Genomic DNA, 17,128 nt, shown 5'->3' with positions numbered 1-17,128 from the left:
TTCAAGCACTCCATTTATATGTGGAAGTGTTGGACGCATTCATTTTTGCTTAGTTCAATGAAATTACATCCTCGGTTGTCATCAATATAAAATATCCAATAACTTTAGAAATTGAAAAACTTTTCAACTACCGCATTTTTCGGACTATAAGTCGCAGTTTTTTTCATAGTTTGCCCGGGGGTGCGACTTATACTCAGGAGCGACTTATCTGTGGAATTATTAACACATTACCGTAAAATATCAAATAATATTATTTAGGTCATTCACGGGATTTAGCGATTAGGAGTGACCGATTTTTGGTAAACATATAGCATGTTCTATCTGTTATAGTTATTTGAATGACTCTTACCATAATATGTTAGGTTAACATACCAGGCACCTTCTCAGTTGGTTATTTATGCCTCATATAACGTACACTTATGTGACGCTCAAAACAATGGTGAAATTAAGTCGAACACATTTCCAGTGAGGGTTGGACTCCGCCAAGGCTGTCCTTTGTCACCGATTCTGTTCATAACTTTTATGGACAGAATTTCTAGGCGCAGTCAAGGCGTTGAGGGGTTCCGGTTTGGTGACCGCAGGATTAGGTCTCTGCTTTTTGCAGATGATGTGGTCCTGATGGCTTCATCTGACCGGGATCTTCAGCTCTCGCTGGATCGGTTCGCAGCCGAGTGTGAAGCGACCAGAATGAGAATCAGCACCTCCAAGTCCGAGTCCGTGGTTCTCGCCCGGAAAAGGGTGGAATGCCATCTCCGGGTTGGGGAGGAGACCCTGCCCCAAGTGGAGGAGTTCAAGTACCTAGGAGTCTTGTTCACGAGTGGGGGAAGAGTGGATCGTGAGATCGACAGGCTGATCGGTGCGGCGTCTTCAGTAATGCGGACGTTGTATCGATCCGTTGTGGTGAAGAAGGAGCTGAGCCGGAAGGCAAAGCTCTCAATTTACCGGTCGATCTACGTTCCCATCCTCACCTATGGTCATGAGCTTTGGGTCATGACCGAAAGGATAAGATCACGGGTACAAGCGGCCGAAATGAGTTTCCTTCTCTCCCTTAGAGATAGGGTGAGAAGCTCTGCCATCCGGGAGGAACTCAAAGTAAAGCCACTGCTCCTTCACATCGAGAGGAGCCAGATGAGGTGGTTCGGGCATCTGGTCAGGATGCCACCCGAACGCCTCCCTAGGGAGGTGTTTATGGCACGTCCAACCGGTAGGAGGCCACGGGGAAGACCCAGGACACTTTGGGAAGACTATGTCTCCCGGCTGGCCTGGGAACGCCTCGGGATCCCCCGGGAAGAGCTAGACGAAGTGGCTGGGGAGAGGGAAGTCTGGGCTTCCCTGCTTAGGCTGCTGCCCCCGCGACCCGACCTCGGATAAGCGGAAGATGATGGATGGAAGCTTTCTCAGTCTGAATCGCTCTCGCTGCTGGTGGCCATGATTGTAAACAATGTTCAGATGTGAGGAGGCCTACAACCAGTGATGTCACTTGCACATCGTCTGCTACTTCCGGTAAAGGCAAGGCTTTTTTATCAGCGACCAAAAGTTGCGAACTTTATCGTCGATGTTCTCTATTAAATCCTTTCAGCAAAAACATGGCAATATCTCGAAATGATCAAGTATGACACATAGTATGGACCTGCTATCCCTGTTTAAATAAGAACATTTCATTTCAGTAAGCCTTTAAGGGCGAAACTGTGACAGTGAGGGGGTCAAACTGTCACAATCCTTCTAGCAGCAGGTAAACGAGCAACAAGTCCAGGTGAACGTTGCACTCTTCATGTCTGGGAACGATAGCAGCATTGTGTCTGTGTAACGTCTTTGTGGTGTCGTCACAGTCCAGTGAAGAAGCTGTCAACCAAACTACTAACAATAGCTTTTTTTTTTTTCAAATTCAGGCAGTATAATTTATTATTCATGACATGCCCGTCCTGCTATTCTGTTTGCCCAACGTAGCACAATTGTACAGGATCATCCAGTGGAACCGTGTGGAAAAATGAAAAAAAATGGAGGCGGAGCTTTATCCTCGGTTCTTTTGAAAAAAGTCACTGCATCCGTCAAAAGTTGGACCAAATCCGACTTTTTGACTGTCGAGCAACAACAAAGGCAGAGTGCGTGTGCGTTTGTGTGCGCGTTGGATTGTTTTTTTTTGTTCTTTTGGTCCGTCTCAGCACTCAGTGGGGTGTTTGTAAGCCGGTTCAAAACCGAAAGACCTTAGAGCAGGGGTGTCTTATTTTAGCTCAGGGACCACATGGAGAACCATCTATTCCTACGTGGGCCGGATGGTCATTTATACATATAACAACTTCAAATGGTTGTTTTTGCTTCTTTTACTTCTGCCCAAAATTTAAAAAAAAACACACCGACATAGCTTAACCTATTGTTACTATAACAATCTACAAGGTTAACTCGCTGGCTTCTTTTCCATCCCCTCCATTTGTCTGCTTTCTTTTGTCCATCCATTCATTTTCTACCGCTTATTCCCTTTCGGGGTCGCTGGCGCCTATCTCAGCTACAATCGGGCGGAAGGCAGGGTACACCCTGGACAAGTCGCCACCTCATCGCAGAGCTTTCTTTTGTATTTTTAGTTATTACGTTTATGTATTGTTGCATTTGAACAACTATATTGTTGATAATAGAGGTCAACAATTGGTTTTATTCATTATCAATAGCGCTATTTCTTATTGGTATTTGTATTGCTCCATCTGTAGTGTAATGTTTATAGTAATTCCTGTATTATTTATTTCACTAACTGCTTCTTTGCTATCACGTTTACCATAATATTTGTACGTATTATATTTGCTGATGTTGTAGCTGAGATAGGCGCCAGCGCCCCCCGCGACCCCAAAAAGGGAATAAGCGGTAGAAAATGGATGGATGCTCTGTTGCTGTTGTTATTGTGTTTGCTGTTGTTGTTGCAAATAATTATTAACTTTAGAATTTGGTGACAGCAACACATGACAAATAAGTTGGGAAAGGTGGCAAAAAAACTGATTAAGTTGAAGAATGCTCATCAAACACTTACTTGGAACATCCCACAGGTGTGCAGGCTAATTGGGAACAGGTGGGTGCCATGATTGGGTATAAAAACAGCTTCCCAAAAAATGCGCAGTCTTTCACAAGAAAGGATAGTGTGAGGTACACCCCTTTGTTCACAACTGCGTGAGCAAATAGTCAAACAGTTTAAGAACAACGTTTGTCAAAGTGCAATTGCAAGAAATTTAGGGATTTCAACATCTACGGTCCATAATATCCTCAAAAGGTTCAGAGAATCTGGAGAAATCACTTCACGTAAGCGGCATGGCCTGAAACCAACATTGAATGACCGTGACCTTCGATCCCTTCGGCACTGTATCAAAAACTGACATCAATCTCTAAAGGATATCACCACATGGGCTCAGGAACACTTCAGAAAACCACTGTCACTAAATACAGTTTGTCGTTATATCTGTAAGTGCAAGTTAAAGCTCTACTATGCAAAGCGAAACCCATTTATCAACAACATCCAGAAACAGCGCCGGCTTCTCTGGGCCCGAGATCATCTAAGATGGACTGATGCAAAGTGGAAAAGTGTCCACATTTCAAATTATTTTTGGAAATATTTGACAATGTGTCATCCGGACCAAAGGGGAAGCGAACCATCCAGACTGTTATCGACGCAAAGTTCAAAAGCCAGCATCTGTGATGGTATGGGGGTGCATTAGTGCCCAAGGCATGGATAACTTACACATCTGTGAAGGCACCATTAATGCTGAAAGGTACATACAGGTTTTGGAGCAACATATGATGCCATCTAAGCGCCGTCTTTTTCATGGACGCCCCTGCTTATTTCAGCAAGACAATGCCAAGCCACGTTCAGCACGTGTTACAACAGCGTGGCTTCGTAAAAAAAAGAGTCCGGGTACTTTCCTGGCCTGCCTGCAGTCCAGACCTGTTTCATATCCAAAATATGTGGCGGATTATGAAGCGTAAAATACAACATCGGAGACCCCGGACTGTTGAACGACTGAAGCTCTACATAAAACAAGAATGAGAAAGAATTCCACCTTCAAAGCTTCAACAATTAGTTTCCTCAGTTCCAAACGTTTATTGAGTTTTAAAAGAAAAGGTGATGTGACACAGTGGTGAACATGCCCTTTCCCAACTACTTTGGCACGTGTGGCAGCCATGAAATTTTAAGTTAATTATTATTTGCAAAAAAAATAAAGTTTATAAGTTTGAACATCAAATATCTTGTCTTTGTAGTGCATTTAACTGAATATGGGTTGAAAAGGATTTGCAAATCATTGTATTCCGTTTGTATTTACATCTAACACAATTTCCCAACTCATATGGAAACGAGGTTAGTTTAAAACTACTATTTTAAAGTAATAATTTCTTTCTTCAAGCATAAAATCAATCAATCAATCAATCAATGTTTATTTATATAGCCCCAAATCACAAATGTCTCAAAGGACTGCACAAATCATTACGACTACAACATCCTCGGAAGAACCCACAAAAGGGCAAGGAAAACTCACACCCAGTGGGCAGGGAGAATTCACATCCAGTGGGACGCCAGTGACAATGCTGACTATGAGAAACCTTGGAGAGGACCTCAGATGTGGGCAACCCCCCCCCCTCTAGGGGATCGAAAGCAATGGATGTCGAGCGGGTCCAACATGATACTGTGGAAGTTCAATCCATAGTGGCTCCAACACAGCCGCGAGAGTTCAGTTCAAGCGGATCCAAGACAGCAGCGAGAGTCCCGTCCACAGGAGACCATCTCAAGCGGAGGCGGATCAGCAGCGTAGAGATGTCCCCAACCGATACAGGCGAGCGGTCCATCCTGGGTCCCGACGAGCGGTCCATCCTGGGTCTCGATTCTGGACAGCCAGTACTTCATCCATGGTCATCGGACCGGACATAGGAGAAAGAAAAGAAGTGGCAGATCAACTGGTCTAAAAAGGAGGTCTATTTAAAGTCTAGAGTTTTAAGGTGAGACTTAAATGCTTCTACTGAGGTAGCATCTCGAACTGTTACCGGGAGGGCATTCCAGAGTACTGGAGCCCGAACGGAAAACGCTCTATAGCCCGCAGACTTTTTTTGGGCTCTAGGAATCACTAATAAGCCGGAGTCTTTTGAACGCAGATTTCTTGCCGGGACATATGGTACAATACAATCGGCAAGATAGGCTGGAGCTAGACCGTGTAGTATTTTATACGTAAGTAGTAAAACCTTAAAGTCACATCTTAAGTGCACAGGAAGCCAGTGCAGGTGAGCCAGTACAGGCGTAATGTGATCAAACTTTCTTGTTCTTGTCAAAAGTCTAGCAGCTGCATTTTGTACCAACTGTAATCTTTTAATGCTAGACATGGGGAGACCCGAAAATAATACGTTACAGTAATCGAGACGAGACGTAACAAACACATGGATAATGATCTCGGCGTCTTTAGTGGACAAAATGGAGCGAATTTTAGCGATATTACGGAGATGAAAGAAGGCCGTTTTAGTAACGCTTTTAATGTGTGACTCAAAGGAGAGAGTTGGGTCGAAGATAATACCCAGATTTTTTACAGAGTCACCTTGTTTTATTATTCGGTTGTCAAATGTTAAAGTTGTATTATTAAATAGAGGTCGGTGTCTAGCAGGACCGATAATCAGCATTTCCGTTTTTTTGGCATCTTGAGTAGGACCATGGTTTGTCCTACCCTGCTGTCGGCCCGTTGGCTCCGCCTCTCCACAGTCAGAAAACAAAAAAAAATGTAGCTGAACTGCACCAATTTTGACAAGAGAAGTGGTCAAAAATTCAACCAGAAGCTTGTGGATGGCTACCAAAAAAGCCTTATTGCAGTGAAACTTGCCAAGGGACATGTAACCAGATATTAACATTGTTGTACGTATACTTTTGACGCCAGCAGATTTGGTCACATTTTCAGTAGACCCATAATAAGTTCATACAAGAACCAAACTTCATGAATGTTTTTTTTTTGTGACCTACAAGTATGTGCTCCAATCACTTTATCACAAAAAAATAAGAGTTGTAGAAATTGTGACATTATGTTCTTTACAAGTGTATGTAAACTTTTGACCACGACTGTACATGTTCGATATAAACTTAAACCATATGATGACCAGAGGTGGGTAGTAACGCGTTACATTTACTCCGTTACATTTACTTGAGTAACTTTTGGGATAAATTGTACTTCTACGAGTAGTTTTTATGCAACATACTTTTACTTTTACTTCAGTATATTTATAGAGAAGAAACGCTTCTTTTACTCCGTTCCATTTATCTACAATCAGCTCGTTACTCGCTACCTTTTTTTTATCGATCTGTTAATGTTTGTTTTGGTCTATAACAGAGCTTCAAAGTAGGATCCGCGCATGCCTGCGTTTCACCAATGGTGACGTTGGACCAATCAAACAGAGCCAGGCGGTCACATGACCCGACTTAAACAAGTTGAAAAACGTATCGGGTGTTACCATTTAGTGGTCAATTGTAAGGAATATGTACTGTACTGTGCAATCTACTAATAAAAGTGTCAATCAATCAATCAAAAGTGTAAAGGAAAAAAGACACTTTTTATTTCAACCGTACTTCCCGTCAAAAGCCTAAAGGCTGATCGCACAGTTCCTGTCTTCACAATAAAAGCGCCGCTCCATCACGCCTGCGCTAACAAAATAAGAGTCTCCGAAAGCCAGCGCAAACAAGCTAGCAAGAGTTTGCCGCCAATGTATTTCTTGTAAAGTGTATAAAAACAAATATGGAAGCTGGACAAATAAGATGCCAAAAACCAACGACTTTCATGTGGTATTAGACAGAAAGGAGGAACTTTTTTTCTCCTCCATTTGAAAAAGTGGACGTTATCAGCACTAAAATGCAAGTCATCAGAATCAGGTAATACACCAACTTATATTCTTGTCTTCATTAAAGATAGGAATCTATGTGTTAAACATGCATGTATATTCATTAAAACACCTTCAACATGTCAACAAAAACAGCAAAATAAATACATATAAATTATATACTGTATATATAAATGTATGTGTATATATATATGTATATGATAAGTGTGTGTATGTATCTGTATATCTGAGGTAGAGGTAAGTAATTGATGAACGTTGAAAAACTTATTGGGGTGTTACCATTGTACAGAATATGTACTGTACTGTGCAATCTACCAATACATGTTTCAATCAATCAATCAATCAATCAATCAATCAATGCCTACTGAGGCTATGGTGCTGTTGAGTTATTGTGGCTCAATGTGCCTTAATTTTTTTTTATTTTAATGTACTATTATTTTAAATATATTATTGTTTTAGTTGCTTAAGAGATATTCCTGGCTCTGAATTTGCTCCTTGCTATTTTTATGTTTTTGTGCATTATTTGTTGCCGTAATTAGGTTACTCATCAGTTACTCAGTACTTGAGTAGTTTTTTCACAACATACTTTTTACTTTTACTCAAGTAAATATTTGGGTGACTACTCCTTACTTTTACTTGAGTAATAAATCTCTAAAGTAACAGTACTCTTACTTGAGTACAATTTCTGGCTACTCCACCCACCTCTGATGATGATACTAGCAAATAAAGACCAGATGTTTTGGACAAAGACTCACTGTGACATTTTTTATGCCAACTAACGGCGGAGATTGCTTGTTCCTCAAAGCTCTGTTTGTAATTTGAAACATAACAATTAGCAGAAATCTTTTCCAATCTCATCTCAAAACATTCCTAACTGCACTCATTTAAATATGTCATCGGAAAGCGCTATTTATTTTGTGTCTCAACACAATTAAATAGCCCCCAAAAGAGATTGTTAGTATTGCTGTTTTCTGGAACTTAGGTTCGCATGTTATGCACCGTTGCTTGTTAAACATCGAGCTCGGGGTTGGGGTAGTCAAGTAGAGAGAGAAGAATAGTAGAACAGCTCCGAAGCCGTGTTGGAAATTAATCTTAGGACATATTAAAACCCCGCTTTCCTTCCGCTCACATCTTCATGAGCCCTGAGGCGCTTCGATTGGTCCAATTTCCCCTCACACTTTCTCCTCCCTCTGGTTTTGTCTCTTGCTGGAAGAAACCGTTAATGGTAATTCCACTATAAGTTCAGCATGTATGTTGTGAAGTGAATTATATTTATATAGCACTTTTCTCTAGTGACTCAAAGCGCTTTACATAGTAAAACCCAATATCTAAGTTACATTCAAACCAGTGTGGGTGGCACTGGGAGCAGGTGGGTAAAGTGTCTTGCCCAAGGACACAACGGCAGTGACTAGGATGGCGGAAGCGGGAATTGAACCTGCAACCCTCAACTTGCTGGCACGGCCGCTCTACCAACCGAGCTATGCCGTTGCGTTAATTCCGTATGTAATCTGCATACGCGATGTATTTACCAGCATTGCAAATTCCTCATGTCCCTGGAATACACAAGGAAAAAAAAATACAAAAATTAGTGGTATTTTACTTGAACTAAGCAACATTATCTGCCAATAGAACAAGAACATTGGGCTTGTCAAGACTGTCCAAAACAAGTAAAATTAGCTAACCTCAATGGACCCAAAAATACCTTAAAATAAGTACATTCTCACTAATAACAACTGCATTACTATACGAGTACGTATTTTCTATTGTTTCAATGAAAATAAAACAGCAAAGTCAATTTGGCTGTCATCTGTTTTAATACAAGACACAATTGCGCCAAAGTCATGACTTTTTTTTTACATGCTTAAAATAAGAAATGGTTACTTTAAAAAAAGTAGTTTTAGGTACGGTAGCATCGGGTTAACATCACGACTGACGTGCTACACATCTGATTCAGCGCCGGGGTTCAGTGCACCATAGTTTTGTATTGTCGCTCGGTCCTTCGGCGGAGTGCTCCGGAAGCTGCGGGGAAACTCGTCTCCACGGCCCGGACTGTTTACAGCGGCGCCGGGGGAGGAAGCGAGAAAGAGACACACACACAGTGATAGAGAGAATGTGAGGCAATGCAAATTAAACAATTAAAAAAAAACTAATAACGAATTGAATTGGTCCAGGTTATCGGGGACTGTTATCACTGACGGACAGGTGTCGCGGTGTGACTGCAGCCAGGCACATTAAAAAAACCCTCGTCTCCGTGGCGACGTCTCTGTCGCTTTCACTCATTTGCCGCTTTTCCACTAACGCAGGGGTAGGCAACCCAGAATGTTGAAAGAGCCATTTTGGACCCAAAATAACAAATCGTATCAGTCAGGAGAACAACGGGTGGGTTGCTCGCCGTGGAGTTTACAGGTACGGTAGCATCGGGCTAACATCACGACTGACGTGTTACACGTCTGATTCGCCCAGCGACTCACTGCCAGAGTATCAGCGCCGGGGTCCAGTGCACCACAGTGTTGTATTGTCGCTCGGTCCTTCGGCGGAGTGCTTCGGAAGCTACGGGGAAACTTGTATCCCCGGCCCGGACTGTTTACAGCGGCGCCGGGGGAGGAAGCGAGAAAGAGACACACATACAGTGATAGAGAGAATGTGAGGCAATGCAGAGTATCAGCGCCGGGGGTCCAGTGCACCATAGTTTTGTATTGTTGCTCGGTCCTTCAGCGGAGTGCTTCGGATGCTACAGGGAAACTGGTCTCCATTGCCCGGACTGTTTACAGCGGTGCCGGTGGAGGAAGCGAGAGAGAGACACACATACAATGATAGAGAGAATGTGAGGCAATGCAAATTAAACAATTTAAGAAAAAATAATAACGGTTTGAATTGGTCCAGGTTATCGGGGACTGTTATCACTGACGGACAGGTGTCGCGGTGTGACTGCAGCCAGGCATGTTAGAAAACCCTCGTCTCCATGGCAACGTCTCTGTCGCTTTCACTCATTTGCCGCTTTTCCACTAACGCAGGGGTAGGCAACCCAGAATGTTGAAAGAGCCATTTTGGACCCAAAATAAGATAAATCGTATCAGTCAGGAGAACAACGGGTGGGTTGCTCGCCGTGGAGTTTACAGGTACGGTAGCATCGGGCTAACATCACGACTGACGTGTTACACGTCTGATTCGCCCAGCGACTCTCTGCCAGAGTATCAGCGCCGGGGTCCAGTGCGCCACGGTTTTGTATTGTCGCTGGTCTTTCGGCGGAGTGCTTCGGAAGCTACGGGGAAACTTGTCTCCCCGGCCCGGACTTTTTACAGCGGCGCCGGGGGACAAAGCGAGAAAGAGACACACATACAGTGATAGAGAGAATGTGAGGCAATGCAGAGTATCAGCGCCGGGGGTCCAGTGCACCATAGTTTTGTATTGTTGCTCGGTCCTTCAGCGGAGTGCTTCGGAAGCTACGGGAAAACTGGTCTCCACGGCCCGGACTGTTTACAGCGGCGCCGGTGGAGGAAGCGAGAGAGAGACACACATACAATGATAGAGAGAATGTGAGGCAATGCAAATTAAACAATTTAAGAAAAAATAATAACGGTTTGAATTGGTCCAGGTTATCGGGGACTGTTATCGGGGACTGTTATCACTGACGGACAGGTGTCGCGGTGTGACTGCAGCCAGGCACGTTAGAAAACCCTCGTCTCCATGGCAACGTCTCTGTCGCTTTCACTCATTTGCCGCTTTTCCACTAACGCAGGGGTAGGCACCCAGAATGTTGAAAGAGCCATTTTGGACCCAAATAACAAAAATCGTATCAGTTAGGAGAACAACGGGGGGGTTGCTTGCTGTGGAGTTTACAGGTACGGTAGCATCGGGCTAACATCACGACTGACGTGTTACACGTCTGATTCGCCCAGCGACTCACTACCAGAGTATCAGCGCCGGGGTCCAGTGCACCACAGTTTTGTACTGTCGCTCGGTCCTTCGGCGGAGTGCTCCGGAAGCTACCGGTTACTCGTCTCCCCGGCCCGGACTGTTTACAGCGAGAAAGAGACACACATACAGTGATGGAGAGAGAGAGAGAGATCAGGCCGGCGAGCGAGTGAGGGAAGAAGACTGCGTGGGGGTCTAGTGGAAAAGTGGGAAAACGTTTCTCTGCTTGCATCACGCAAGTGACGTCAATGTTCGGCCCCCGGGAGCCACATACCACACCGTGATTGGTAGATTCCTTCAGCTCCGCAAGCGCCATTCATATAAAACTCGCCGGCCCAACAACACTAAACTTTCCGATTAAGGTGGGGGCCGCAAAATAACGTCTTGCGGGCCACGTGTCGGAGACCCCTGCCCTAAAGCAAGTAAAAGACTAACATTAAATCTGCTGAGAGAGAAGAATTATCTTATCAGACAGAAAAGAGAGAGGGCGGTATAGCTCGGTTGGTAGAGTGGCCGTGCCAGCAACTTGAGGGTTGCAGGTTCAATTCCCGCTTCCGCCATCCCAGTCACTGTGAAGTGAAGTGAAGTGAATTATATTTATATAGCGCTTTTCTCTAGTGACTCAAAGCGCTTTACATAGTGAAACCCAATATCTAAGTTACATTTAAACCAGTGTGGGTGGCACTGGGAGCAGGTGGGTAAAGTGTCTTGCCCAAGGACACAACGGCAGTGTCTAGGATGGCGGAAGCGGGGATCGAACCTGGAACCCTCAAGTTGCTGGCACGGCCACTCTACCAACCGAGCTAAATTAACGGAGCTGTAGATTCCTTCAGCTCCGCAAGCGCCATTCATATAAAACTCGCGGGCCCAACAACACTAAACTTTCCGATTAAGGTGGGGGCCGCAAAATAACGTCTCGCGGGCCGCAATTGGCCCGCGGGCCGCGTGTCGGAGACCCCTGCCCTAAAGCAAGTAAAAGACTAACATTAAATCTGCTGAGAGAGAAGAATTATCTTATCAGACAGAAAAGAGAGAGGGCGGTATAGCTCGGTTGGTAGAGTGGCCGTGCCAGCAACTTGAGGGTTGCAGGTTCAATTCCCCCTTCCGCCATCCCAGTCACTGCCGTTGTGTCCTTGGGCAAGACACTTTACCCACCTGCTCCCAGTGCCACCCACACTGGTTTAAATGTAACTTAGATATTGGGTGTCACTATGTAAAGCGCTTTGAGTCACTAGAGAAAAGCGCTATATAAAATATCATTCACAATAATTCACAAAATAAGCAAATATCATCCTTATTTGAGATATTTCATCTTACTTAGATTGCACTTTTTGCAGTGTTTGTATTTTCTCTCCCTGTCTTTTGTTGGCTCGACATCCCATGGAAAAAAAAATGTCTAAAAAAGATTCTTTCTTTCTCTTTTCTGACAGTTTTTCATCGTCCTGCTGATAATTCTCCTGGCAGAAGTGATATTAGTCATCCTGTTCTTTGTGTACACAGATAAGGTGAGTTCAATTTGTTTTCCCTGCTATCTGAATTGAGTGACGTTCCGTTCTTGGTTTTTTTTCCCCCCCCGGTTACTTTGTAAAAGTGACGTCTCCCACATGTCGAGGAGCGTATGGGACTAAAAAAAAAGGAAATGCATCCACATTCTCAGCAGAGGTCGTCCGCTGTCAAAGGTTAGAAGGCAAAATGCAGGCTGATCCCTGCCAGTTGCCACAAGTGCTCCGGAGCACATTTCCCATGACCCCTGTTCAGTTCAAGTTAGGTGTGCAGACATGTGCTGACGACAGATGACAACATTTAAAGCTGGAGAGATTATTGATATCCTTGTGCTGTCTGGGGTTTGATGGAGTCTTCCGTCAAATTGTTCCACAAATAGGCCGTCTTGTAGGCAACAAATGTTTTTTCATACGATGAGCAGTGACGGAGCACTGAGTGAGCTCAGTCGTCAAGGACGAATCAAGTCATTGGATTTCAAAAAGCTTGCGGTACCGATATTATTTTGATACTTTTCGTTACTTTCCTAGATAAAGGGGACCACAAAAAATTGCATGATTGGCTTTATTTTAACAAAAAATCTTAGGGTACATTAAACACATGTTACTTATTGCCAGTTTTTCCCGAAATAAAATAGTGAACGTACAAGACAACTTGTCTTTCATTAGTAAGTAAGCAAACAAAGGCTCCTAATTTAGTTGCTAACTTATGCAGTAACATATTGTGTCATTTATCATTCTATTATTTCGTCAACATTATTAAGGTTAAGTGGTAGTATATTAATTATTAATCTACTTGTTCATTTACTGTTAATATCTGCTTACTTTCTCTTTTAAAGGGGAACATTATCACAATTTCAAAAGGGTTAAAAACAATAAAAATCAGTTCCCAGTGGCTAGTTGTATTTTTTGAAGTTTTTTTCAAAATGTTACCGGTCCCGGAATATCCCTAAAAAAAGCTTTAAAGTGCTTAATTTTAGCTATTTGCGATGCGGCTATCCATTTCCCTGTGACGTCACACAGTGCTGGCAATGTAAACAAACAACGGCGAATAGCACAGCAAGATATAGCGACATTAGCTCGGATTCAGACTCGGATTTCAGCGGCTTAAGCGATTCAACAGATTACGCATGTATTGAAATAGATGGTTGGAGTATGAAAGTATTGAAGAAGAAACTGAAGCTATTGAGCGAATAGCTATTGACGCTATTCATAGCCATAGCATGGCCGAATAGCTGCGTTAGCATCGCCGGTAAAATGTGCGGACCAAACGATCAGGACTTTCGCATTTCTTGACACTGGAGCAATTTAAATCCGTCGATTGGTAAGTGTTTTTTTTCACATTAATTGTGGGTGGAAGGAAACGTAATATAGTTGCGAATGCATCTACAGGTTATCCATACATCTCTGTGCCATGTCTGCTTTAGCACCGCCGGTAAATAGCATATTAGCATTGATTAGCGTAGCATGTTAGCATCGATTAGCTGGCAGTCGGCATCAACAAAACTCACCTTTGTGATTTCGTTGACTTTATCGTTGCAAATGCATCTGCAGGTTATCCATACATATCTGTGCCAAGTCTGCTTTAGCACCGCCGGTAAATAGCATGTTAGCGTCGATTAGCGTAGCACGTTAGCATAGATTAGCTGGCAGTCAACATCAACAAAACTCACCTTTGTGATTTCGTTGACTTTATCGTCGCAAATGCATCTGCAGGTTATCCATACATATCTGTGCCAAGTCTGCTTTAGCACCGCCGGTAAATAGCATGTTAGCGTTGATTAGCGTAGCATGTTAGCATTGATTAGCTGGCAGTCACGCCGCGACCAAATATGTCTGATTAGCAGATAAGTCAAGATCAACAAAACTCACCTTTGTGATTTTGTTGACTTTATCGTCGCAAATGCATCTGCAGGTTATCCATACATCTCTGTGCCATGTCTGTCATCGCCGGTAAAATGTGGAGACACTCCCACACATTCAATGGGGGTCTGGCGGCAGACACTTTGGCATCTTCGGGCCAGTGGTGCAACTTGAATCCCTCCCTGTTATTGTTGTTACACCCTCCGACAACACACCGACGAGGCATGATGTCTCGAAGGTTCCAAAAAATAGTCGAAAATAACAGAGCTGAGACCCAATGTTTACAATGTGGTGAAAATGACCTCGGCGACGTCATCGCCTCCAGAGCGATAAACAGAAAGGCTTTTAATTCGCCAAAATTCACCCATTTAGAGTTCGGAAATCGGTTAAAAAAATATATGGTCTTTTTTCTGCACCATCAAGGTATATATTGACACTTACATAGGTCTGGTGATAATGTTCCCCTTTAACATGTTCTATCCACACATTTGTTACAATGTAATACTCACTTATTCTTCTGTTGTTTGATACTTTACATTAGTTTTGATTGATACCACAATTTTGGGTATCAATCTGATTCAAGTTGTTACAGGATCATACATTTTTCATATTCAAAGTCCTCACGTGTCCAGGGACGTATTTCCTGAGTTTCTAAACATGATATACATTTTTAAAAAACAAAAGAAGATGTTGTGATGCTAAAAAATATTGACATAATAATAGTAGTATCGACTAGATACGCTACTGTACTTGGTATCATTACAGTGGATGTTAAGTGTAGATCCACCAATGAAGTTTGTTTACATTTTGAGCTATGGTGTGTAGTGAAGCATGATTAGCTATTCCTCGTCCTGCAGGGATGATATTGGCAAGGAACTTACAAGGACCAGTACTTTTCAGAGTCGGTATAGTACCGAATATGATTCATTAGCATAGGGGTACTATACTAATACGGGTATACCATACAACCCTAGTGTGTTGTATCAGATCACTCGATTAATCAATCGATTATTATAATGAACAAGAAATGCAGCCCTATTTCAATTCAGATTTTTCAGATGAATTGAATTGTATCGCGATAATAAGCGGTAAAAATGGATGGATGGATTAATCACATTATGTCTATTGTTAACTCATAATTAATCACAATTAATCGCAAACATACGTTTTTTTTTATCTTTAATCGTTGTGCCTTACAATAATATGCACCCAACATGAAACTGGACAGTTTGGTTGTTTTGTGCAAATGTTAAATATTAAACTTTTTTTAAACTGCTCAACACAAAATGTACACAAGCACTCTTTAACAGACACACACACGCACACACACACACACACACACGCACACACACTCCCCCACACAGACGCAAGACATTTTCCACCTGGGGTCTAATCCAGTCCCTTAGTGCTTTATCTTTCTCCCATTACAGTGGAACTTTGATTTATGAACGTATTAAATTCTTAAACGGGGTTCGTAAATTTAAAAGTAAGTTTATTAAAGCAAATTCATACATAATAAACAACAGAAACATGAAAAACGGGTTCCAACCTTGACAACAGTCCATATTTTAGTAAATGCTGTATACTTTGAACACACTATAAAGCACCATACAGTATTGAATATCAAACAAATATAACGAGGGGTTGATGGACCAACTTTAATTATTTTTTATTGTTATATTTATTTTTTATATTTTAGCCTGTCTTTTTGAGACACATGGTCAAATAATATGAATAATTTTGATGGCAATATCGTCTGTACAGATTTACTTCACAAAAAAAAAGTGTTGCGATAATGGCATTATTTGTATTGAACTTTATGAAATGATTGGATGTATTTAAAGTTTGGCGCGACCTGTGTATATCTATATGTATGTATGTATGTATGTATGTGTATATATATATATATATATATATATATATATATATATATTTATGTACATATGTATGTATGTATATATATATATATATATATATATATGTACATATGTATGTATGCACATATATATATATATGTTTATATATGTATATATATGCATAAGTATATACATACGTATTTATCTATAAGTATAAATCTATATACATAAGTATATATATATACATATATATACATACGTATATATCTATACATATATACATAAGCATATGTATATATATATATATATGTTTATATATGTATATATATATATGCATAAGTATATACATACGTATTTATCTATAAGTAAGTATAAATATATATACATAAGTATATATATATATACATATGTATATATCTATACATATATACATAAGTATATGTATATATGTATATACATATATATATATATATACATATATATATATATACATACATATATATACATATATGCATAAGTATATGTATATATTATATGTATGTATATGTAAATATATATAAGTAAGTATATATACATATGTATATATCTATACATATATACATAAGTGGATGTAAATATATACACAAGTATATATATGTATATACATATATGCATAAGTATATATGTATGTATATATATGTACATATGTATGTATATACATACATATGTATGTATATACATATATATGTATATATTTATATGTATATATATATATTTATGTATATATATATATATATATATATGTATATATATGAGTGTGTGTACATATATGTATATGAAAGAATCAATAAAGTACGATCCATCTATCTATATGTGTATATATATATACACACACATATATATATATGTATATAGTATATATATATACACAGTATATATATATACACAGTATATATATATGTATGTGTATATATGTGTATATATATATATATATATATATATATATACTCACACACACATATATATATACTGTATATATATATATATGTGTGTATATATATATATGTGTATATGAAAGAATCAATAAAGTACTATCTATCTGTCTATGTGTGTGTGTATATATATGTACATATATATATATATATATATATATATATATATATATGTACATATGTG

The 17,128-nt window shown here is 40.8% G+C and overlaps 1 protein-coding gene across 13 annotated transcripts in view; it reads left to right on the top strand.

Annotated features, from left to right (window-relative positions):
• tspan9a (tetraspanin 9a) overlaps positions 1-17,128 on the top strand; it is an 818,127-nt gene that overhangs the window by 758,553 nt on the left and 42,446 nt on the right. For all 13 annotated transcript variants that reach the window (XM_061917894.1, XM_061917891.1, XM_061917888.1 and 10 more), the window contains one exon: positions 12,186-12,260. In XM_061917894.1, coding sequence (XP_061773878.1) covers positions 12,186-12,260 — 75 coding nt within the window. The remainder of the gene's footprint in view (positions 1-12,185; positions 12,261-17,128) is intronic.

The sequence above is a fragment of the Nerophis ophidion genome, linkage group LG12 (genome assembly GCF_033978795.1).
Source record: "Nerophis ophidion isolate RoL-2023_Sa linkage group LG12, RoL_Noph_v1.0, whole genome shotgun sequence".
NCBI classification, from domain to species: domain Eukaryota; kingdom Metazoa; phylum Chordata; class Actinopteri; order Syngnathiformes; family Syngnathidae; genus Nerophis; species Nerophis ophidion.
This window is presented reverse-complemented; position numbering and strand designations above follow the sequence as displayed.